At 31.2% G+C, this 27,574-nt stretch overlaps 1 protein-coding gene across 1 annotated transcript; it reads right to left on the bottom strand.

Moving 5' to 3' along the window:
* Positions 1-11,314: 11,314 nt before the first annotated feature.
* Positions 11,315-14,414, bottom strand: LOC116849194. Its single transcript, XM_032826114.1, has 6 exons — positions 14,395-14,414; positions 12,141-12,311; positions 11,815-12,064; positions 11,611-11,679; positions 11,446-11,535; positions 11,315-11,374 (listed from the first exon to the last, which is right to left on the bottom strand). Exons 1-6 carry the CDS (start codon positions 14,412-14,414, stop codon positions 11,315-11,317), a joined length of 660 nt encoding a protein of 219 aa, XP_032682005.1.
* Between the last annotated feature and the right edge of the window lie 13,160 nt (positions 14,415-27,574).

Here is a 27,574-nt window from a genome sequence, read left to right as displayed (position 1 = left end):
ATATATATATATATATATATATATATATATATATATATATATATATATATATGTATATATATATATATATATATATATACAATAGTAACATAACAATGATCTGGCGATCCGGAAAATAACGTGACGAGTCGCGGCCAATTCTAACATAAGATGTATCACAAGATATACTTACCCAAGAGTACTAAGAATAATCAAATCATCAAGGAGATTAACATAAGAACAATATTCAAGCATAAAACTTCTGTAGAAGGTTTTTATAATGTTGCACTGAATCCCGTGCCATAAAGAAGTGCTGTAGGTTGTCCATAAGCTGAACACAATCCATCCAAGAACGATCCATAATACCCTCGTGTATAATTTGTGGTAATCTATCATTGTTCCGAGTTTTTTTAAAGTGTCGTCGACAATAAAGAGCCTCCTCAGACAGCTTCTAAATTTCTGACACAAGTTTACGAGTTTATGCAATACAATTCGGGCACAAGATTGTAGATAAATATCGTAAAAAAATGTAACTTAACACGTTGACTGTTGCGATGATTTATTAATAATTTCAATGATTAAAGTTTGAATTATCAAAGAAATTATTTACAGTTAACAAATGCGAATTATGACGCATTTATTTGCTAACTCGTTTTATTAGCTCTTGGGTCATATATTTAAATTGTTATATTAGCTAAATTTTTTGTATGTAAATTAATGAGACGCGATAATATTACAGTATTGGTCATTGGTGATCTCCGTCGCAATCAATGTGTTAAGAATCAAGCAAGTATTTATCAAAGATCGTAACTACGGAAATACAAGAAGAATTACTCGTTATCAACAAGCGAATATCTTGGTATTGCTTTACCTTATTGTGATACATTCCAAGAAAAACCGACAATGACGCTGTAGAGACCTTTGCCCAAAAGTATGTTTGATAAGCGAGAGAATTAGTTTGTATGTAGTCTATTAGAGTATACCACACTAGACTATAGTAAAGCGACCACAATATCAATATGTACAAAACACCGTACCACAGTCTCGTTTGATTCGCGGAAAATTCGACAATTCTTATGCCAAAAATAAAACCGATTGTTAGAAGCGGTGACAATACCGCACGAATGTCACCCATTATTCTGTATGCTACTTTTTCCGACGCCGTCATTTTGTCAACTGCCATCTATATCACTAAACGGCATCAGATCGCAGTAATTCTTATCACTCCACTTAAGTATATTAAAATGATCGACCCTTTGAATTTTACGTCACGAGTTACTGTAAAATGAATACTCGTGAACTTGCTGCCTATTCCGCCATGGAACAAATACATTCGCATTGCAAAGATCGGCACATTACGTCTTCTCAGATTTTATTTGCATTTCTTAAGTACACGAGTGTTTAAGAAGTAATTAAGTAACACATAGATATGCAACTGAATTATTTTTTAATTAAAGTACATGATAATGATATTATTTATGATATTTATTAATTAATAGATTAACAATTTTTAAACGACTTTTTTAAATGATTTTTTAAGCGACTTTTTTAAACGATTTTTTTAAGCGACGACTTTATTCGATAAATTGGATAGTTTTAATCAGTGAATAAAATTTCCATAACTCATGATCACTCCACGATATTGGAATGTATTTTACTGTTTAGTAATACATTGGAAGATGTATAAAATAATTTTTTTTTTATGAAAACACGTAATCGTTAGAAAGCTGTTCAGAAATCTAAAGCGAGATAAAATCATCAATTTAATACAGTTGAAAGTATTAGTTGTTTACAGGGCCGAACTTTTTGTAATAAATAATTGATATCAATTTTTAAAAATGCTTAATGTTATTTGTTACTGTCGTAATTTTTTCAATACTTACATTTTTTCAATTTTTACATTTTTTCTGTATTTTTTACATTTAATATTACATTATATGTTTGACTGAACCACTATGACTATAACGGTTGTAACAGAGCTGGTAACAGAGCCGTTTGTAGCGAACTGTGGAAGAACAATTTCATTGTTTGAATGCATTCATCGTGTAAGGTGAATAATTATATCATAATTACAACTTACTCCGTGAAAGAATTTTAAGCCAAACTGAAAAAACCCAAGCCGAAGAATTTAACGGGAATCAAGCTCATTTGTAGTAGAAATTGCGAAATCTGCATTAACACGACGTTTTATTACTTATCACAAAATTATTTTAGCACAACAATGAAATAACTTATGTTTTCGCGTATTACAACATCATGAGTGCTATTCTGCATGTAATATTTCTTACTGCGTTCGCCTAAAATTGAAATTTTCGTAATAACGTGTAGAAAGAGAATATCGTTAAACTAAACTACAATATATTCCTTTAGATAAGAAATTTTTTGCTAAACATGTATATATTCGGAGTGTGAATATATAGTTTGTACCTTGATGCTGACTTTTTCGCACACATAATTAATAATAAAGAGTCTAAAGATGTTAATGCAGACGAAGGGTGCAATTAATATAATATATATTCTACTAACATCGTTGTATTTATGTACGAACAAAATATCAAAAATTCCACAAAATGATAACGCTATAAAAGCGAAATAACTTTCCATTTTGATAGTCATTTGTAGTTCGAATACTGAGTTCAATTCACGAGATATCTTACGTAATTCCAATTGAAGATGTCTAGAACAACGTAATTGTAAGTTACACTGCGCGGTGTCAGTGTACGCTTTATGAATATTTACATGAACGTTTATAATACATTACGATCCATGTGACATATTTTCTTCTTCTTGTTTCATGATGTTCCGTTTGTCTAAATAACTTTGTATGTTCTGAAGTCCATTTTACTGCATACCCATCGACACTTTCCATTTTTCGAAGATATTGGTTAATTTGGTCAAATTTTAGGTCAATGTATCTAAATGCAAACACAAGTAAATAATGGCTGCTACCATTTAATAGTGATGGTGCATTAAATTGAAACTTTTTAAATTATTAAGATGGTTTCATTATTGTCAGCGTGATAATAGAGTTCAATTATTAAAATAATATTTTCATAAGTTTATACTAACCCAAGGGTACTCGTAATGATCATATCGTCGATGAGATTAATGTAACTAGGATATTTCATCATAAATAAAATGTACACAGATTTGATGGTGTTATAATTGTTGTTGCCTATGTGCCATACCGCATTGGCATACGTTATCCATAAAATGTATATTGCCAGTACAATGACTAGCAACAATACTCTCCTGTACAACTTGTGGTAATCAACAGTTATTCCGAGTTTCTCGAATGTGTCATCCACGATATCAAGCTTATTCAGGCATCTTCAAAATTTCTGATACGTCGACATAATGTACAGTAGAAAGATAATTAGAGCTCGTCCATAAAGAATTATTATTATTATTAAAGAAACGTAACCTATAATATGTCAGTCGCGCTGATTTTTATTAGTTGTAGAAAAGCCTAACTGACAGTTAAATTACTAAAGATACGATAAACCAACGTAATTCGAGATACGCGTATTATTTATCTTGTTTAATTGATTTTTTATATGTCTATTCAAACAATTTCATATGGATGCAATTAAATATACTTTCTATATAATTTAATGAAACCATAACGGTATCATAGCGACAATCATCATGTCACCATCACGGCATTCAACATGTTAATAATTAAATACGCATTTTTGTCAAATAACGTAGGCATTGAAATACAAGGAGAATTATTTGCTATTAACTTGTTATCTACCTTATCATAATACATTCCAAAAATCACCGATAACAACGTAGAAAAGTTCAGCCAAAAAGTAATGTAGTAGACGATGTCACGACGACATAGATACGATCCCATTGTATACCCAACAAGAAAATAATTAATCGACCAAAATAGAAGTATATATAAGCGACTTATTCATGATCTTGACCCGCGCGAAATTCGATCAACTTAATACCACTTACGTAACTGATAATAAAAAGTGGCAACAATACAGCCCGTCATAGTAACACTGTCGCCGTTTTTTGAACTGCAGCAATACGAGCAAACGGCACCGGTTATCAGATCTTGATTTGCATCGTAATTGCAATTGCTACACTTAGGTATAATGAAATATCCCTTGAATTTTGCATATTGTGCATAATGGAAAAATATTGAAAAAATTCAAGAATTTATCGTTAATTTCCAAGTGGAATAAATATAATCTATAACATTGGCATTGTGTCTCCTTTTTTCCAGACGAAGATACTTGCAAAAATTTAATTTAAAAGTTGTGCTTTGCTATTGTTTTGTTATTTTTGCCGCTACTGTTTATTACAGTTATTTGCATTTTTATATTACATTATGACCCACGTCATACATTCGTTGTTCTTGATTTTCGGATATGCAGTTTGTCACAAAAGCAACGTGGGATGTGCCCAAGCATGTTTTATCGCATATTGGTTATCGTTTCCCGATTTTTGAAGGTATTGCTTAATTTGGTCAAAGTTCAAACCTATATATTTAAATATAGGAGAGACTAATAAATAATAGAATTCTTCTATCTAGTAATTTTAAGAAGTAGAAGAAGTAGAAGTTGAATAGTAGAATTTTGCATATTACGAGTTATTGAATAGAGTGTCAAAAAAACTTAAGAGTTGGTCGTTTATTCTTGGAATAAGTACAACCATTTCGCTAACGTCGTTTTGTTTTTTATAATTGTTTATTTTGTAACATTAATGATTGCAAGACGATATTATATATTTAGAAAATGTTTCTACAACGATTTAAGTAAACGATAGCATTGCTTTTTAACTAAATATATTAGGTTGAATAAACAGTTGTGAATAAAAGTGATTCATGATTACTAAAACAATAGATATTTTACGATATGTTTTAAGATATATTTTAATAAATTCTAACAACATATATTACAATTCTAACAATATATATAAATTCTAACAGTATATATTTTAATAAATTCTAACAATATATTGATTAGTTTTTCACGAAACTAAAATTATTATGAGAAGCCTATTAAAAAAAAATAATAATAACGTCGCAATAATGGGATAGAACGTGTTCTATTCTTACATTACAACTTTTTTTTTCAGTAAACAGTAAGAATCAATTTTCGATCAATACGAAAATTACGTATACATACTTGTCATAACTTGTCTTAATGCTTTTATTTCTCTGTATGTATTTTATGTTTCTCTGTTTGACTGTAGCGATATTACTATAACGGTTGTAACAGAGCTGGTGAACTAAAGAAAAGAATTTTGTTATTTGAATATATTTATCGTGTAAAGTGAATTATTATGTCATAATTATGACTCACCCCGTGAAAGAATTTTAAGCCAAACTGGAAAAGTCCAAGCCCATGAAATTTGAGCGGAATCAAATTTATTTGCAGCACAAGTTGCGAAATCTGCATTAGTACAATGTTTTGTTTTATCACTTATTACAAGTTTATTTTATGAACAAGAAAGTAACTTACGTTTTCGCGTATTGTAACATCACGAATAGTATACGGTATTCTACATATTTCATCTCCTATTGTGTTTGCCTAAAGTCAAGATCTTCGTAAGAGTGTGTAGAAAAAGAATGTCGATAAATTAAATTACAATATAGTTTATTGGCCAAGTAGTTATAGTAAAAGGATACAGAATACATATATGGATGGCGGAATGTGATGTAGAAAACGTAGTGTTCGTACCTTGATGCTGATTTTCTCGCATATGTAATTAATAATGAAGAGCCTGAATGTATTAATACCGATGAAAATTACGATCAAAGCGATGGTTACGCTATCTTTATCAGTGTATTTATTTGTGAGAAAAATGTCGAACAGCCTACAACATGATATCGCTATGAATGCGAAATAACATCCCATTTTGAAAATAATCTGCAGCTCGAAAATCGAGTTCAATTCGCGAGATATTTTACGTAATTCTAAATGAAGATGTCTAAAAAAACACAATAATAAGTTGCACTGTGCAGTCATCAGAGTGGTTTGTGTGAATGTTTATATGAACGTTTCTAATACATTACGACCCATGTAACCCATTCTCTGCTCTTTGATTCTTGATATTCAATTTGTCGCGGAAGTAAAGTTGTATGTTTCCAAGCCGATTTTACTGCAAACTCGTTATTGCTTTCTATTTTTCGAAGATATTGGTTAATTTGATCAAATTTTAGAGCTATATATCTGAATGCAAAGAAAATCAATCAATAATGACAGCTACCATCCAATAAATGAAGGGATATTGTATTAAAATTTTTTAAATGTTTAAACAGGGTTTATTATTTTTTATGAGAGATAATAGATTTCATTTATTAAAATAATGTTGGTAGAATAACATACTAACCCAAGTGTACTCGTAATGATCATATCGTCGATTAGATTAACATAAGAAGGATATTTGACCATAATAGCAGTGTACACGGATATTATCGTGTTTAATTTAAGTGTTCTCTTGAACCATGTAACATTAATATAAATTATCAGTAAAATATATATTGTTAATCCAAGAATGGTCAACAGTATTCTCATGTATAATTTTTGATAATCTGTCGTTATTCCGATTTTTCCGAACGTGTTATCCACGATATCCAGCTTGCTCAAGCATCTCCTAAATTTCTGATAAATCCATATAATATGCAGCGGGAAGATAATTAGTTGTTAATAAAAAAGTATTGAATAACCATAATTTAATACGTTATTTGTCGCCCTAATTTCCACTTGTAGAAAAATGTAATTAACAATTGATTTATTAAAGATACAATAAATAAATTTAAGTCGAGATACGTTTATTTTTTACTTCACTTAAATGTTTCCTTTTTTGTCTCTACAACTAATTTTGTGACTGCAATTAATTATATTTTATATGCAACGTATAAAGAAACAGCAGAAATTTCGCGTTCCTCACCGGTGATGTCATTCAATGTGTTAAGGATTGAATGACATATTAAGTCAAGTAACGTAGCTGCTAAACTATAGCACGATCACTCGTTATTAACAAGTTAATATCAAACTTTTTATAAATAAATTAATGCATTAAACTTTTCCTACCTTATTGTAATATATCCCAAGAATGACTGACAACGACGCTGTGGAAATGTTTAACCAAAAACTGAATTGGTACGTGATGTCCTTAGTATATATATAAGACGCTATTGTAAACCCAAGTAGAAAAGAATAAATCGACCAGAATATAAGCATATGTAAGTAATTTATCCATGGTTTTGATTCACTCGCGGAAAACTTGACAAGTCTTGTAGCAGTCACGTAACTGGCAATAAAGAGCGGCGACAATACAGTTTCAATGTTGCCCGTCATAGTGGACACTCTCGCTGTTCTTATAAACTGTCAGTAATACGAACAAAGGGCGTCGATTATCAGATCTTAGCAATTGCAATTACGGCACTTACGTATAATGAAGTAATCCATTACTTGGATTTTGTTCATTATGTGTAATGAAAGAAATATCGAAAAATACTTATGAAACTTTGTCGTTAATTTCCAAGTGAGATAAATACAATATTTAACTAATTATTATCGCTAACATCTCTACATATCTTTTTCTTCATCTTTATTAACTTTAATACAAATGTAATAAAAAAGCTGTAATACAATTAGTTATAAATCTCGTAATATAAATATTTGTCGTAATTGGTTTGGATGTTTATATTTTTCTATGCATTCTTTATGTACTTGTGTGGGACTTCACCAATATGACAATAACGGTTATAACGGATCTGGTGAACTGAAAGAAGAATTTCATTTTTTTTATATATTCGTCGTTTAGACGTGAGTAATTATGTAATAATTACTGCGTACTTCGCGAGAGAAATTAAAACCACCGGAGGCCATGGAATTTAAGCGGAGCTTGTCTCATTTGCAAAAGAAATTGCGAAATCTATACTACAATAGTCCACTTAATATATAAGATAACCTTACGATTACTTCTTTTTTTAATCACAGATCTTACGTTCTCGCAAGTGACATCATCAGTAGTGAAATACAGTATTTTACTTATAACATCTCCTGTTGCGTTTGCCTAAAATTAAAACGTCCGTAAGAGCAAGCAAAAATAAGTTTGGTCAAACAAGCAATAACCTAGTTTTCTAATAATGCAATCATTTTAAGACATTTCAAAGTAGATACACTCGCAGTACGAAAGTAGAATTGATACCGTGTTGCTGACTCTCTCGCACATATCATTAATGATAAGCAGTCGGAAGATGTTCATTATGATGAATAATATAATCAACGTGAGGTTTATCTTTTTCACCACCGTAATTATGTGTAAATATTATGTTGAAAACACGATCAGAAGCTAACACTATAAACGCAAAATAGATTCCCATTTTGACAATCATTTGTAGTCCAAATATCGAATTCAACTCGTGCGATATTTCGCGCAATTCCAAATGAAGATGTCTGCCAAAAGCGATTTAAAAGTCGCGCTATACAGTGTCGTTATCATTTATGAAATTTATTTGCACTTTTATATTATATTACGATCCATGTTACATATTCGCTGTCCTTAAATTTGGGATATTCCAAAGTTAAGATTTGTCGTGGAAGCAAAGTGGAACGTTGCCAAGCGTAATTCACCGCGTGCTCATTATAGCTTTCAAACTTTTGAACGTGTTGGTTGATTTGATCAAACTTTAGTCCTATGTATCTAAATATAGTATAGATTAATGAATAATGACAGCTACCGTCTAGCAAATGCGTATTGTCTGAGGAACCTTAAAATATATAAAGAGACTTCATTATTTTATGTTTGACAATCGAATTTAGTTAATTTTTTTTATTATATTTTATTATAATTAATTTTATCATATTTTTTTGTGTAGAGATATACTAACCCATGTATACTCGTAAACATTATATTTTCGATTATATTAATGTAAGTAGGATATTTAATTATAAAGATTACATAGTGAGATATTATAACGTCGCGGTATTTTCCGTGTCCTATAGGGTTGGGGCTGTTTATCCACATGATTATAAATACTACAAATCCAAACGTGGTCAACAGTACTCTACTGTGTACCTTTTGGTAGTTTGTAGTGCTTCCGAGTTTTTCGAGTGTGTCGTCCACAATAGCGAGCTTTCTCAGACAGCTCCTAAATTTCTGACACAAAAATGCGATATGTAACAGGAAGACAGTTAGTTTTTGTCCACGAACAGATATTCTGAAAAGTCGTAATATAGGGATTCAATAAAAACGCTTACGTTGACTTTTTATTATCTGGATTTTTTTTATCTTAAACTACTACTCATATATATGATCAAAATCATTTGTTATTATTACGTTGACTGCCGCGTTGATTTTCTCTAATTGTCCGAAAGCTTAACTGACGATTACATTGTCAATGATATGATGAATAAATATGATTTGGGACGCTTGTATCTTTTATCTCGTGTCATTGGCACTTTTTCGTCTATATACATAATTTTTTACATGCAATCGATTATTATTAATATTTAATATAATGAGATGTAGTAGCATTATAACGTCGGTCATCAGTAATTGTTACGATTTTCAATCCAGTTAATACGTTAATGTGCTAATATTTCCTTACCTTATCATGATATATTCCAAGAACAACTGACAAAATCGCTGCGAAAACATTCAGACTATAGCAAAATTTAAATCCAGTGGAAATTTTACATACATAAAACATTAATGTATACGATAGAACACAATAGTAAATCGACACCATAGCAGAATATATAGGAGACTCTGCCAAAGTCTAGGTTCACCCGCGGGAATCTCGATAATTTTTGTACCAAACATATAACTGACTATAAGGAGCGGCAATAATATCGCTCGAATGTCGCCAGTTATCGTGAATTTTGCCGATGTTCTGCGAAACGGCCGGTAGTATCGTCTAGTAGTAGCACGGATATTCAACCTTAGTAATTGCAATTGCTTATATTGAAATTAATAATTGCACTTACGTATATTGAAATAATCGATCCCTTGAATTTTGCATATCATAAGTTATTGAACAGGTTATCAAAAAAATTTAAGAACAATTTATTCATTCCTGCTTAGAATAAGTACAACCATTTTGTTCTCTCGAACTGCCGGTAGTATCGCCTAGTAGTAGTATATTCGGCCTTAGTAAATGCAATTACTTATATTGAAATTAGTAATTGCACTTACGTATATGGAAATGATCGATCTTTTGAATTTTACATATCATAAGTTATTGAACAGGTTATCGAAAAAATTTAAATGCTATTTGTTCATTCCCTTTTAGAATAAGTACAACCATTTTACTAATATCGCTCTTGTTCCTTTTTCTTATTTATTTTGTGACACTTATAATTACAAGATAATATTTCATATATTTAAAAAAGAATTGTAAATAATAAACGAATTAAGGTGGATGACGTTATTTTAATGGAGTGAACGAGTAGTTAAAAAATTCGCGTCCAATCAATAAATCAAATATACATATTTAATAACAGAGTAAAGTGTTTACGATGAAATATTTAAGAACGCGCGCGTGAAATTATTTTTCATTTAAGACATTAGTATTAATTGCGAACGACACGTGATTACTGAAGTACTAGTATATTTTATCAGTATAATACAATATATTGAAGGTATAAAAGAACTACTTTTTCACGAAGGTAATAATAATCAAAAGAATTATAGATTGAACGACTTCTTAAGTTAAATAACATAGCTACTAAATTGTAGCACGACCATTCGTTATTAATAAGCTAATGTGTTTTAATTTCTTCTACATTATTGTAATATATTCCGACAACGACCGACAACGACGTGAAAATGTTCAACAAAAAAATGAGTTGATACGTGATGCCATTAGTACATGTATAAAACGTTATTGTAAACCCAAATAGAAAATAATAAATCGACCAGAATATAAGCATCTGTAAATGATTTATCCATGGTTTTGATTCATTCACGGATAACTCGACAAGTTTTATAGCAGTCACGTAACTGGCAATAAAGAGCAGCGACAATACATTCGAATGTTGTCCGTCATAGTGGACATTCTCGTTGTTCTTATAAACTGTCAGTAATACGAACAAAGGACATCGATTATCAGATCTTAGAAATTGCAATTACGGCACTTATGTATAATGAAGTAATCCATTACTTGGATTTTGTTCATGATGTGTAATGAAAGAAATATCGAAAAATACTTATGAAACTTTGTCGTTAATTTCCAAGTGAGATAAATACAATCGATATCGCTAACATCTACATTTTCTCTTCTTTTTCTTCTTTATTAGCTAACTCTTATAATACAAATATTTGTCGCAATTTGTTTGGACGTTTATATTTTTCTATGCATTCTTTATGTACTTGTGTGGGACTGCACCAATATGACAATAACGGTCGTAGCGGAGCTGGAGAACTGAAACAATTTCTTTTTTTTAATATATTTGTTGTTTAGACGTGAGTAATTATGCAATAGTTACTACGTACTCCACGAAAGAAATTTGACCCAAACTGGAAAAGCCGGAGGCCATGGAATTTGAGCGGAGCTTGCCTCATTTGCAAGAGAATTTGCGAAATCTATATTAGCACAATAGTCCACTTAATAAATAAGATAACCTTACGATTACTTCTTTTTTTAATCACAGATCTTACGTTTTCTCGAGTCACATTATCAGTAGTGGAAGGCACTATTTTACATATAACATCTCTTGTTGCGTTTGCCTAAAATTGAAACGTCCGTAACAGCAAGCAAAAATAAGTTCGGTCAAACAAGCATTAACCTAGTTTTTTAACAATGCAATTATTTTAAGACATTTCAAAGTAGATGCACTCGCAATACGAAAGTAGAATTGATACCTTGTTGCTGACTCTCTCGCACATATAATTAATAATGAGCAATCGGAAGATGTTTATTATGATGAATAATATAATCAACGTGAGGTTTATCTTTTTCTCACCACCGTAATTATGTGTAAATATTATGTTGAAAACACGATCAGAAGCTATTACTATAAGCGCAAAATAGGTTCCCATTTTGATAGTCATTTGTAGTCCAAACATCGAATTCAACTCTTGCGATATTTTGCGCAATTCCAAATGAAGATGTCTGCGAAGAGTGATTTAAAAGTCGCGCTATACAATGTCGCTATCGTTTATTAAATCTATTCGCACTTTTATATTACATTACAACCCATGTTACATATTCGCTGTCCTTAAATTTGGGATATTCCAAAGTTAAGATTTGTCGTGGAAGCGAAGTGGAACATCGCCAACCGTAATTCACCGCCTGCTCATTATAGCTTTCGAACTTTTGAACACATTGGTTGATTTGATCAAACTTCAGTCCTATATATCTAAATATAGTGCAGATTAATGAATAATGACGTCTAGCAAATGCGTATTGTCTGAGGAACCTCAAAGTATATAAAGAGGCTTCATTATTTTAGGTTTGAGAATCGAATTTAGTTAAATTTTTTTATTATATTTTGTTATAATTAATTTTATCATATTTTCTGTGCGGAGGTGTACTAACCCAAGTATACTCGTAAAAATCATATCCTCGATTATATTAATGTAAGTAGGATATTTAATTATAAAGGTTATATAGCGAGGTATTATAACGTCGCGGTATTCTCCGTGTCCTATAGCATTGGTACAGGTTATCCACATGACTAATACTACAAACCCAAATGTGGTCAACAGTATTCTACTGTATAGTTTCTGATAGTTTGTAGTACTTCCGAGTTTTTCGAGTGTATCATCCACAATAGCGAGCTTCCTTAGACAGCTTCTAAATTTCTGAAAAAAAATGCGATATATAATAGAAAAACAATTAATTTTCGTCCGCGTCCGAGATATTTTGAAAAGTCGTAACTTAGGGGTTTAATAAAAACGCTTACATTGACTTCTTCATCTGAAACTACTACCAAAATATATAACCAAAATCACTTGTTATTATTATATTAACTGCCGCGTTGATTTTTTCTAATTGTCCGAAAGCTTAACTGACGATCACGTTGTCAATGATACGATAAATAAATGTGATTTGGGACGCCTTTGTATTTTATCTCATGTCATTTGCACTTTGTTGTCTATATAAATAATTGTTTACATAGAATCGATTATTATTAATATTTAACATAATGAGACATAATAATATTGTAACGCTGGTCACCAGTTAGCGGTCAATCGCGCTAAAATGCAAATGTGCTGACATTTCCCTACCTTATCGTGATAAATTCCAAGAACAACTGACAAAATCGCAGTGAAGACGTTCACACAGTAGCATATTTTGAATGCATTGGAAGTTTTATATACATAAAACATTAATGTATACGATAGAAGAAAATGGTAAATCGACCACCATAGCAGTATGTATAGGAGACTCAGCCAAAGTCTAGGTTTACCCGCGGGAAACTCGACAATTTTTGTACCAAACACATAACTGACTATAAGGAGCGGCGATAATATCGCTCGAACATCGCCGGTCATTGTGAACGTCGCCGACGCGTTGCCGACGCTGTTTCGGACTGCCGGTAGTATCGCCTAGTAGTAGCCCCGGATATTCGATTTTAGTAATTGCTGTTACTGCACTTACGTATATTGAAATGACTCCTCGATTTTTGCATATCATGAGTTATTGAACAGAGTGTCGAAAAAAACTTAAGAGTTGGTCGTTTATTCTTGGAATAAGTACTATCATTTCTCTGACATCGTATTGTCTTTTATCATTGTTTATTTTGTGACATTAATAATTGCAAGACGATATCATATATATTTAGAAAATGTTTGTATAACGAATTAAGTAAATGCATTACTTTCCAACTATATTAGGTTGAATAAACAGTTATTAACAGTGAATAAAAAGTGATTCATGATATATTACTAGAACAATGATATATTTTACACTCTAACAATATACTGATTAGTTTTTTACGAAACTAAAATTATTATGGGAAGCCTATTAAAAAAAAAATTAAAAATATCATCACGATATTGGGGTAGAACGTGTTCTATTCTTACATTATAACTTTTTTTTAGCAAAAAGTAAAAATCAATTTTCGATCAGTACGAAAATGACGTACACATACTTGTCATAAATTGCCATAACCTGTCTTAATGCTTTTACTTCTCTGTGAATATTTTATGTTTCTTTGTTTGCTTGTAGCGATATTAATATAACGGTTGTAACAGAGCTGGTAAACTGAAAAAAAGAATTTCATTATTTGAGCATACTAATCATGTCAAGTGAATCATTATGTCATAATTATGACTTACCCCATGAAAGAATTTTAAACCAAACTGGAAAAGTCCAAGCCCATGGAATTTGAGTGGAATCAAATTTATTTGCAGCACAAGTTGCGAAATCTGTATTAGTACAATGTTTTGTTTTATCACTTATTACACATTTATTTTATCAATAAGAATATAACTTACGTTTTCGCGTATTGCAACATCATGAGTTGTATACGGTATTCTATATATTTCATCTCCTACTGTGTTTGCCTAAGATTGAAATTTTCGTAAGAGTGTGTAGGAAGAAAATGTCGATAAACTAAATTTCAATACAGTTTTTTGGCCAAGTAGTCGTAGTAAAAAGACTCAGCATACGTATATACCGAATGTGATGTAGAGAACGTAGAGTTCGTACCTTGATGCTGATATTCTCGCATATATAATTAATAATGAAGAGCCTGAATGTGTTAATAAAGATAAAGATTACGATCAAGGCGATGTTTGCTGTACTTCTATCGACGTATTTATGTGTGAGAAAAATTTCGAACAGCCTACAACATGATATCGCTATAAATGCGAAATAACTTCCCATTTTGAGAATCATCTGTAGCTCAAATATCGAGTTCAATTCGCGAGATATTTTACGTAATTCCAAATGAAGATGTCTAGAAAAACACAATAGTACGTTGCATTACGTAATTATCAGAATGGTTTGTAAGTATTTATATAAATGTTTATAATACATTACGACCCATGTGACCCATTCTCTGCTCTTTGATTCTTGATATCCAGTTTGTTGCGGAAACAAAGTTGTATATTTCCAAGCCCATTTTACTATATGCTCGTTATTGTTTTCTACTCTTCGCAAATATTGGTTAATTTGATCAAATTTTACAGCTATATATCTGAATGCAATGAAAATCAATCAATAATGACAGCTACCATCCAGTAAATAAAAGTATATTGTATTGAAATTTTTAAAATGTTTAAAGAGGCTTCATTATTTTTTATAAGAGATAATAAATTTCATTTATTAAAATAATGTTGGTCGAATAACATACTCACCCAAGTGTACTCGTAATAATCATATCGTCGATTAGATTAACATAAGAAGGATATTTGATCATAACAGCAATGTACACCGATATTATTGTGTTTAATTTAAATTTACTTTTGAACCATGTAACATTGATATACGTTATCAATAAAAGATATATTGTTAATCCAAAAACGGTCAACAGTATTATCATATACAATTTTTGATAATCTGTCGTTATACCGAGTTTTCCGAACGTGTCATCCACGATATCCAGCTTACTCAAGCATCTCCTAAATTTCTGATAAATCGATACAACGTGCAGCGGAAAGATAATTAGTAGTTATTCATAAAGAAGTGTTAAATAACCATAATTTAATACGTTATTTGTCGCCCTAATTTCCACTTGTAGAAAAATGTAATTAACAATTGATTTATTAAAGATACAATAAATAAATTTAAGTCGAGATACGTTTATTTTTTACTTCACTTAAATGTTCCCTTTTTTGTCTCTACAACTAATTTTGTGACTGCAATTAATTATATTTTATATGCAACGTATAAAGAAACAGCAGAAATTTCGCGTTCCTCACTGGTGATGTCATTCAATGTATTAAGGATAGAACGACTTTTTAAATTAAATAACGTAACTGCTAAACTATAGCATAATCATTTGTTCTTAACAAGCTAATGTGTTAAACTTCTTCTACTTTATTAACAAGATAAACTTTTCCTACCTTATTGTAATACATTCCAAGAACGACTGACAATAACGCCGTGGACATGTTCAGCCAAAAATTGAGTTGGTATATGATGCTATGGGTATATATATAAGACGTTATTGTAAATACAAATAGAAAATAATAAATCGACCAGAATATAAGCATGTGTAAATAATTCATCCATAGTTTTGATTCACTCGCGGAAAACTTGACAAGTCTTGTAGCAGTCACGTAACTGACAATAAAGAGCGGCGACAATACAGTTCGAATGTTGTCCGTCATGGTGGACACTGTCGCTGTTCTCATCAACTGCTACTAATACGAATAAAGGGCGTCGATTATAAGATCTTAGCAATCACCATTACTGCACTTATGTATAATGAAATAATTCGTCACTTTTTGTTTATTATGCATAGTGAAAGAAATACTGAAAAGAACTCGTGAATTTGTCATTAATTTCCAAGTGAGATAAATGCAATCGATATCGCTAACACCTATATTTCTTCTTCTCCTTCTTCTTTATTAGCTGACTTTCATTAATTTATTTGTCGCAATTTGTTTGGAAGTTTATATTTTTCCGTCCATTTTTTATGTACTTGTGTGAGACTGAACTAATATGACAATAACGGTCGTAGCGGAGCTGGAGAACTGAAACAATTTCTTTTTTTTAATATATTCGTTGTTTAGTCGTGAATAATTATGCAATAATTACGTATTTACGTACTCCACGAAAGAAATTTAACCCAAACTGGAAAAGCTGGAGGCCATGGAATTTGAATGGAGCTTGCCTTATTTGCAAGAGAATTTGCGAAATCTATATTAGCACAATAGTCCACTTAATAAATTAGATAACCTTATGATTACTTTTTTCTTAATCAAAGATCTTACGTTCTCTCGAGTCACATCATCAGTAGTGGAATGCAATATTTTACTTATGACATCTCCTGTTGCGTTTGCCTAAAATTGAAACGTCCGTAAGAGAAAACAAAAATAAATTCGGTGAAACAACCATTAACCTAGTTTTCTAGCAAGGCAATTATTTTAAGACATCTCAAAGTAGATCCATTCGCAGTACGAAAGTATTGATACCTTATTGCTGACTCTCTCGCACATATAATTAATGATGAAAAGTCGGAAAAAGTGCGTTAAGATGAATAATAGAATCATTGTGAGCTTTATGTTTTTCTTATCGCCGTAATTATATGTCAATATTATGTTGAAAATATTATCAGAAGCTAACACTATAAGCGCAAAATAAGTCCCCATTTTGACAGTCATTTGTAGTCCAAATATCGAATTCAAGTCGCGCGATATTTTACGCAATTCCAAATGAAGATGTCTGCGAAGAATGATTTAAAAGTGCTATATAGTGTCAATATTATTTATTAAAATTATTTGCACTTTTATATTACATTACGATCCATGTTACATATTCGCTGTTCTTAAATTTGGGATATTCCAAAGTTAAGATTTGTCGTGGAAGCAAAGTGGAACGTTGCCAAGCGTAATTCACTGCGTGCTCATTATAGTTTTCAAACTTTTGAACGTGTTGGTTGATTTGATCAAACTTCAGTCCTATGTATCTAAATATAGTATAGATTAATGAATAATGACAGCTACCGTCTAGCAAATGTGTATTGTCTGAGGAATTTCAAAGTATATAAAGAAGCTTCATTATTTTGACAATCGAAATTAGTTAAGTTTTTTAATTATATTTTTGTTAATTAATTTTATTATATTTTTTATGCCGGCGTATACTAACCCAAGTATCCTCGTAACAATCATATCCTCAATTAAATTAATGTAAAAAGGATATTTAACTATAAAGATTATATAGCGAGGTATAATAGCGTCGGCATATTCTCCGCATGTTATAGCATCAGAGCAGGTTATCCACATGACAAATATTACAAATCCAAATATGGCCAACACCATTCTACTGTACAGCTTCTGATAGTTTGTTGTGATTCCGAGTTTCTCGAGTGTGTCGTCCATAATAGCGAGCTTCCTCAGACAGTTTCTAAATTTCTGACACAAAAATGTGATATGCAATAGGAGGACAATTAATTTTCGTCCGCAAACAGATATTCTGAAAAGTCGTAACTTAGAGGTTCAATAAGAACGCTTATATTGGCTTTGTTATCTGAAACTACTACCAAAATATATAACCAAAATCGCTTGTTATTATTACGTTGACTGCCGCGTTGATTTTCTCTAATTGTCTGAATGCTTAACTGACTTTTATGTAAGTGATACGATTTGTCAATGATACAATAAATAATTGTGATTTGGGACACCTTTGTCTTTTATTTCATGTCATTGGCACTTCGTTGTTTATATAAATAATTCTTTATATGCAATCGACTACTATTAATATTTAACATAATGAGACGTAATAGCATTGTAACGCGAGTCACCAGTAATTGTTACTATTTTCAATGGCGTTAAAATGCAAATGTGCTCACATTTCCCTATCTTATCGTGATATATTCCAAGAACAACTGACAAAATCGCTGAGACGACGTTTAGACAATAGCAAATTTTGAATTCTGCAGAAATGTTATATACATTAAACATGAATGTATACAACAGAAGAAAATGGTAAATCGACCACCATAGTAGTATGTATAGGAGACTCAGCCAAAGTCTAGGTTTACCCGCGGGAAACTCGACAATTTTTGTACCAAACACATAACTGACTATAAGGAGCGGCGATAATATCACTCGAACATCGCCGGTCATCGTGAACGTCGCCGACACTCTTTCGAACTGCCGGTAGTATCGCCTAGTAGTAACATCGGGTATTCGATCTTAGTAATTGCAATTACTGCACTTATATATATTGAAATGATCGATCCCTTGAATTTTGCATATTACAAATTAAACAAGTTATACAAAAATTTAAAAGCAATTTGTTTATTATCGTCAGAACCAATTTATTAAAATTCGTATCCAATCAATAAATCAATATATTTAACAACGGAGTAAATTTTATATGATGAAGAGTATTTAAGAGCAAAGTTATTTTTTATTTAAGAGATTGATATTAATTTTGAACAACACATGATTATTAAAGTACTAGTATATTTTACTATAGTACAATATATTGAAGATATAAACTGCTTTTTCACGAAGATAATAATTAACAAAAGAATAGATAAAGAAAAGTAAAATTGTCGAAATAATGGAGTTGAAATTACTCATTCTTTACACCGCTGCATTTTCTGTAACAAACAGTAAATATTGATTTTCAAGTAATCTCAAAGATATTTGCAAATATTTGTCGCAATTTGTTTTGATATTTATATTCTTTACTCTATCTTTTACGTACTCGTGTGCGACTGTACTAATATGACTACAACGGTCGAAAGAGAACTGGAGAACTAAAAAAAAAGAAATTGTTTTTTTCGAAATTCATCATCTTATGCCTGGGATATATATGTAATAAGAGCGACGCACCTTGTAAAAAAATTTTAAACCGAATTGGAAGAGCCCAAGTCCGTAGAATTTAAGTGGTCTTAAACTTAGTTGCAATAGCAGTTGTGAAATCTACATATTAGTAAAATAGTTTATTTCACCATTCGTTTTACCCAATTTGTTATAGTAATAAAACATCTTACATTTTCACGAGTCACAACATCAAGGTTGCAATAGGATATTCTATTTATAACATCTCCTGTTGCTTTCGCCTAAAATGAAACTGTTAATAATGGCATATAATAGCATCAATGAATTTAATTTCAATAGTTTTCTAGCCGCGTGATTTCTGTAAGCTCTTTGAAAATATATTTGGTATTATGAAACGTAAAGTTGTTACCTTAATATTTACTTTCTCACACATGTAATTAAGAATGAAGAGTTTGAAGATATTTAAAATAAGGAAAATTACATTGAAGACCATGAATAAGGTTTTTCTTTGGTGGTAATTATCTATAAGAAATATATTGAGAAACTCGCTAAAACGTATCATGTCAAGTGCGAAGTATGCTCCCATCTTAATAGTCATTTGTAATCCAAATGTCAAGTTTAACACGCGAGATATTTTACATAATTCCAAATGTAAATGCCTGCAAAAACCAAATATTAAGTTGCACTGCATTACGCCGTTGCGATTTATTAAATTCATGGATTTTGAGAATACATTACGACCCATGTAACATATTCGCTGCTCGTAGACTTCGGATATTCATTTTGGCACGGACGTAACACGGCATGCTTCCAAGTTCGCTTTATTCCGCGTTCGTTATCTCTTACCAGCTTTCGAAGATATTCGTTGAGTTGCTCGAATTTTAGTTCTATGTATCTAAATGTGGAAGAGACTAATGAATAATGTAATAGTTACAGTCTAATATATACGAATGTATTGCATTGAAATTCTTAAAATGCTTAGATATTTATATTATTGTGTTTTCATTTTCATCTTATATGTATACATTTTAATCGTTAAATATCTTTTGAATGGGTGTATTGAAATTTGAGTATATTAGCGAATATCTTCGAAAGTTGAATACTAACCCCAGAGTAGTAATAATGATCATGTCATTAAGCAGGTTGACAAAAGAAGTATATTCACACATAAAGGCAATGTAAGAGGAATATAAGGCACTATAATTATCTCTGTGCCATAAGGAACTAATGCAACATATGCATATAACGTACGCAAACCATCCAAAAATTATCAATAACATTTTTGTATATAATTTCTGGTAATCTGTCACCACTCCTAAATTCTCTAGTGTATTGTCCACGATAGCGAGTTTCATCAGACAGGTCCTATATCTCTGACAAAAGAATTGCAGTTGATAAATACAAATTGTAATGAACTACAATTTGAAATTTTAATTATATACTTATGTTAAAGGTCATGGCTATTCAAATATTATCATTTGTTCTTAATAAGCTAGTACGTTGGTATTACCTTACCTTATTATGGTACGCCCCAAAAACAACCGACAATAATGCTATTGAATTGTTTAGCCAGAATTGGAGTTGGAATATTTTAGATTTCTCAAATGCATAATGTAGGATTGTACACCACAATGTCAGATAGTAAATTGACCATAATAGCCACATGTACAAGAAACTGCACCATAGTTTTAGTTTACTCGCAGAATACTCGATGATTTTTACGCCAAACATGTAGCTTGTAAGAAAAAGAGGCGACAATACTGCTTGAATACCACTCATCGTACTGACCGTCAGCATTGTAGTTTCGAACTGCCAGTGGTTTTATCGAACTACGTGGTTAGCGAATCTTTGTGATTATAATTTCTGCACTTACGTATATTGAAATTATCGACCCCATCAATTTTGTGTGACACGAGCTATTAGAGGAAAACAGAATATTCGTTAATTATTTCCGCACGGAAATAATTATTTCCACGGAATAAGCACATACGAATAAAAAAAAACCATGACGCTGTATTATTTTACTCTTTGTTTTCACGTTGTATTAATTGTATTACAATGTGATATTTGTTTAGAAAGTAATCGAATAACGAAAAGTGATAGTGTGACAGTGTTAGTTATTTCTTAACAGGTTGAACGTTTAAAACATTCAAAATTTGTGGACAAATATTTTTTATATATATAATAGAATCAGGATAAAGTACTCATTATTTTTCGTTTTTTTTTAAATTATTTTTAATATATACCTTAAAAACATAAAAATGACGTTATTGGTTACAAATCTGAAGCAAGATTTCCAATTAATTTTTAACATAGATTAATTTACACTCATATATATGAGAACCATTTGATAGTGATCGGATGTTTGGTGGGAGTGGTAAATTACATCTTCAATCTAATAGAGTTAAAGTATTCGTTTCTAGCATATTTTCTGTAACAAACAATAAATTTAATTTTTTGAAAAAGCAAACGTTATATACACATATTTATCGTAAATTGTTTGAACTCTTACATTTCTCTGCGTAGTTTCTATCTTTTTGTGGGCGACTGTATCAGTATGACTATAACAGTTGAAATGGAACTAGAGAACTGAAAATGAAAAGAATTTGTCTTATAAGCATTCATCGTTGGATAATTATTTCAGTGGTTAATTATTTAATGATATCGACATACCCCGTAAAAAAATTTTAAGCCAAATTTGAAGAGTCCAAGCCCATAAAATTTGAGCGGTGTTAAAGTTACTTGCAATAGGAATTGCGAAATCTATATTAGTAAAATGATTTATTTCATCATTTATTCCACTTCAATTTATTGCAGTAATAACGAAAAATCTTACGTTTTCACGAATCGCAACATTAAAATTGGGATAGGGTATCTTACTTATAATTTCTCCTGTTGCATTCGCCTAAAATGGAAATATTACTAGTTTCGTATGAAAACGTCAATGAAATCAAGTGCCGCGGTTGCGGCGCGACGCCGAGTACATTTAATTTTCACATAGCTTTTTGGCCACGCAAATCCTGTATATTTACAGAAAATAGATGTGTCTAAAATATGTACTTATAATTATTACCTTAACGTAGACTTTCTCACATATGTAATTAATAATGAAGAGTCTGAAAATATTAAAAGCGAGAAAAAATATAATCAATATAATGGATAGATTTTTCTTTTGGTTGTAATTAGTAATGTGCAGTGTGTTGAAAAGCTCGTTAAAACTTATTGTCATAAAGGTGAAATAAGCTCCCATCTTGATCGTCATTTGTAATCCAAAAATCGAGTTTAACTCCCGAGATATTTTATACAGTTGTAAATGGAGATGTCTGGAAAAAAACATAACATTCACTTGCTTTGCTGTACCGTCGCGATATATTAAATTTATACGTATTTTTTATGATACATTGCAATCCATGTAGCAGATTCGCTGCTGGTAAATTTTAGATATCCCATTTGACATGGCAGCAACGCGGAATGTTTCCAAGCTTCCTTCAGTCCGCGTCCGTTATATCCATCCAACTTCCGAAGATATTCGTTGAGTTGCTTGAACTTCAGTTCTATGTAGCTAAATGTAAAAGTACTAGTTTTATAATGAAAGTCACTGTTTAGTACATATAAATGTATTGCATTGAAGTTCCTAAAATATTTAGAAAATAATATAGTTTTTAATTATATATACGCATTTTATTCGCTAAATAGATCTTTCATATGAGTTTATTTTACATTTTACATGTATACTGACCCAAGAGTGCTAGTAATAAGAAGATCATCGAGGATATTAACGTGAGCAGGATAGTAACATACAAAGGCAACGTAGATAGAATATGAAGCACTAAAATAATCTCTGTACCATAAGCTACTGGCATAAGTTATGCATATAATATACGCGAACCATCCAAAAACGGTCAGCAACATTTTCTTGTACAATTTTTGATAGTCTGTTGTCATCCTTATTTTTTCTAATGTGTCGTCTACGATATCAAGCTGCCTCAGACAGGTTCTATATTTCTGACACAAAAATTTCAATTGGAAACCCGCTTTGATACATTTGAAATTTAATTAACACGCACTTTTTCTGATAGGACTTGAGGATTTTGTAACCAGTAATAGTAAATGTCACAGTCATTCGCATATATAATCAGAATCAATTATTCTTTAATGAGCGAATACATTTACATTATCCTACCTTATCATAATACATCCCAACAATAACTGATAATAATGCTATCGAATTTTTCAGCCAGATGTAAAATTGGAAGGTGACGGGAACGTCAGTCATGTAACGCATTATTGTATATAATAATAGAAAATGGTAAACTGCCCACAACAGCGATATGTACAAGAAGCTGCACCACAGTCTCGGTTTACTCACGGGAAACTCGATGATTCTTATACCGAGCACATAACTAATAAAAAGAAGAGGTGATAGTACTACTCGAATACCGTACATCTTCAGCCGTTGGCGTCGTAGTTCTGACCTGCCGACGATTGTACTGAACTAAATATACAGCAACTACTTGAAATTACAGTTATTGAAATTATTGCACTTTGGTGTATTGAAAGAATCGATCCCGGCAATTTCAAATGTCACGCTTCAAAGAAAATAGTGTGCTCTTCCATTAAGTATTTCCGCGCAGAATAAATGCACTCACATCACAAACAATGGTATATTATATTTCTCTACTCCTTGTTTTTTGTTTTCCATGAATTGTGTATTACGATGTAACATATGTTTAAATAGAAACAGAGAGAGAGAGAGAGAGAGAGAGAGAGAGAGAGAGAGAGAGAGAGAGAGAGAGAGAGGAAGCGAGAGGGAGGGAGGGAGAAAGTAATGTAATAACGAATCAAGTACATGATAGTTTTGCACAGCCAGAATTGAAATTAGAATATTTTAGATTTCTCTCAAGAATGGATAATATAGGATGTGCACCATAATGTCAGATAGTAAATTGACCATAATATCAGCATTTACAAGAACCTGCACCATAGTTTTGGTTCACACGCGGAAACTTCGATGATTTTTACGCCAAATACTTACTTGTAAGAAGAAAAGACGATAATACTGGTTGAATACGGTCAAGCATCATGTTGACCGTTAGCGTTGTAGTTTCGGACTGCCGATGGTTTTATCGAACTACATGGTTAGCGAATCTTTGTGATTGTAATTTCTGCATTTACGTATATTGCAATGATCGACTCCGTAAGTCTTGTATGTCACGAGCTATTGGAGTAAAACAGAATATTCGTTAATTATTTCCGCACGGAGTAAGCACATACGAATCGCAAACCATGATGTTGTTTTATTTTACTCTTTATTTTCACGTCGTATTAATTGTATTAATTATATTACAATGTGATATTTGTTCAGAAAATAATCGAATAACGAAAAGTTTTAGTATGACAGTGTTAGTTCTCTCTTAACAGGTTAATATGAACATTGAAAGCATTCAAAATTTGTGCAAAAATTATTTCTTAAATATATAATGGAATCAGGATAAAGTTTTTATTATTATTTTTCATTTTTTTTTAAATTATATTTTAATATATACGTTAAAAACATAAAAACGACGTTATTTGTTACAAATAGGAAGTAAGATTTCCATTTAATTTTTAACATAGTTTAATTACCACTTAGGATATGAGAATCACTTGACAGGATGTTTGGTGGGAGAAGTAAATTACATCTTCGATTTAATAAAGTTAAACTATTCCTTTCTTTTACAGCACGACATTTTCTGTAAGAAATAATAAATTTAATTTTTCGAAAAAGTACACGTTACATACACATACTTATCGTAAATTGTTTGAACTCTTACAATTCTCTGCGTAGTTTCTATCTTTTCACGTGTGTACTAGTATGACTATAACAGTTGAAACGGAACTAGAGAACTGAAAATGAAAAGAATTTGTCTTATAAGCATTCATCGTTGGATAATTATTTAAGTGGTTAATTATTTAATGATATCGACGTACCCCGTGAAAAAATTTTAAGCCAAATTTGAAGAGTCCAAGCCCATAAAATTTGAGCGGTGTTAAAGTTACTTGCAACGGGAATTGAGAAATCTATAGTGGTAAAATGATTTATTTCATCATTTATTCCACTTCAATTTATTGCAGTAATAACGAAAGATCTTACGTTTTCACGAATCGCAATATTAAAATGGGGTAAGGTATTTTACTTATAATTTCTCCTGTTGCATTCGCCTAAAATGGAAATATTACTAGTTTCGTATGAAAACCTCAATGAAATCAAGCACCGCGGTCGCGGCTACGGCGAGTACGTCTAATTTTCACATAGTTTTCTGGTCACGCAAATCCTGTATATCTACAGAAAATAGATATATATGTGCCTGAAATATGAACGTAGAATTATTACCTTAACGCAGACTTTCTCGCACATGTAATTAATAATGAAGAGTCTAAAAATATTAAAAACGATCAAAAATGTAACCAAGATAATGAATAGATTTTCCTTTGGGCTGTACTTAGTAATGAGCAGTACGTTGAAAAACTCGTTAAATGCTAGTACCAAAAGTGAAATAAGTTCCCATCTTGATCGTCATTTGTAATCCAAAAATCGAGTTTAACTTCCGAGATATTTTACACAGTTGTAAATGGAGATGTCTGGAAAAAAATTTAACATTCTCTTGCTTTGCAATACTGTCACGATATATTAAATTTAGATGTATTTTTATGATACATTGCAATCCATATAGCAGATTCGCTGCTGGTAAATTTTAGATATCCCATTTGACATGGCAGCAACGCGGGATGTTTCCAAGCTTCCTTCAGTCCGTGTCCGTTATATCCATCCAACTTCCGAAGATATTCGTTGAGTTGCTTGAACTTCAGTTCTATGTAGCTAAATGTAAAAGGACTAGTTTTATAATGACAGTCACTGTTTAGTACATATAAACGTATTGCATTGAAGTTCCTAAAATATTTAGAAAATAATGTTGTTTTTAATTATATATACGCATTTTATTTACTAACTAAATCTTTTATATGAGTTTTTTCATATTTTACAGGTATACTAATCTAAGAGTGCTAGTAATAAGAAGATCATCGAGCAAATTGACGTAAGAGGGATAGTCTAATACAAAGGCAATGTAGATAGAATATGAAGCACAGAGAAAGGGAATAACGAATCAAGTATATGATAATATCAGTTTTGCACAGCCAGAATTGGAATTAGAATATTTTAAATTTCTCTTAAGAATGCATAATGTTACATCGTGCACCATAATGTCAGATAGTAAATTGACCATAATATCAGCATCTACAAGAGACGGCACCATAGTTTTGGTTCACTCGCCGAAAACTCGATGATTTTTATGCCAAAAACGTAACTTGTAAGAAGAAAGGCGACTGGTTGAGTACGGTTAATCATCATGTGGACCGTCAGCGTTGTAGTTTCGAACTGCCGATGGTTTTATCGAACTACGTGGTTAGCGAATCTTTGTGATTGTAATTTATGTACTTACGTGTATTGCAATGATCGACCCCGTCAGTGTTGTATGTCACGAGCTATTGGAGTAAAACAGAATATTCGTTAATTATTTCCGCACGGAGTAAGCACATACGAATCGCAAACCATGACGTTGTTTTATTTTACCCTCTATTTTCACGTCGTCTTAATTGTATTAATTATATTACAATGAGATATTTGTTCAGAAAGTAATCGAATAACGAAAAGTGACAGTATGACAGTGTTAGTTATCTCTTAACAGGTTGATATGAACATTTAAAGCATTCAAAATTTGTGGACAAATTATTTCTTAAATATATAATGGAATCAGGATAAAGTTCTTATTATTATTTTTCATTTTTTTTAAATTATATTTTAATATATACGTTAAAAACTTAAAAACGACGTTATTCGTTACAAATAGGAAGCAAGATTTCCATTTAATTTTTAACATGTTTTAATTAACACTTAAGATATGAGAATTATTTGACAGTGATCGGATGTTTGGTGGGAGAAGTAAATTACATCTTCGATTTAATAAAGTTAAAGTATTCCTTTCTTTCACAGCACGACATTTTCTGTAACAAACAATAAATTTAATTTGTCGAAAAAGTAAACGTTACATATTTATCGTAAATTGTTTGAACTCTTACAATTCTCTGCGTAGTTTCTATCTTTTCATGTATGACTGTACCAGTATGACTATAACAGTTGAAACGGAACTAGAAAACTAAAAATAAAAAAAATTTG

The sequence above is a fragment of the Odontomachus brunneus genome, unplaced genomic scaffold (assembly GCF_010583005.1).
Source record: "Odontomachus brunneus isolate Ranch 3 - 2012 unplaced genomic scaffold, Obru_v1 Obru_scaffold_108, whole genome shotgun sequence".
Taxonomy (NCBI): domain Eukaryota; kingdom Metazoa; phylum Arthropoda; class Insecta; order Hymenoptera; family Formicidae; genus Odontomachus; species Odontomachus brunneus.
Note: the sequence above shows the minus strand (reverse complement) of the source record. Positions and strands in the feature narration are given on the sequence as shown.

Bases quoted from the DNA above. Each gene is read 5' to 3' on its own strand.
- LOC116849194 (XM_032826114.1), bottom strand. From the start codon at position 14,414: ATGTTGCAATACGCGAAAAC. The intron at 11,680-11,814 runs GTATCAATTCTA...TTTCAATTTTAG, and splicing joins GCGAGAGAGTCAGCAACAAG to GCAAACGCAACAAGAGATGT. The intron at 11,536-11,610 runs GTAAGATCTGTG...GTGCTAATATAG, and splicing joins ATAATGTGACTCGAGAAAAC to ATTTCGCAAATTCTCTTGCA.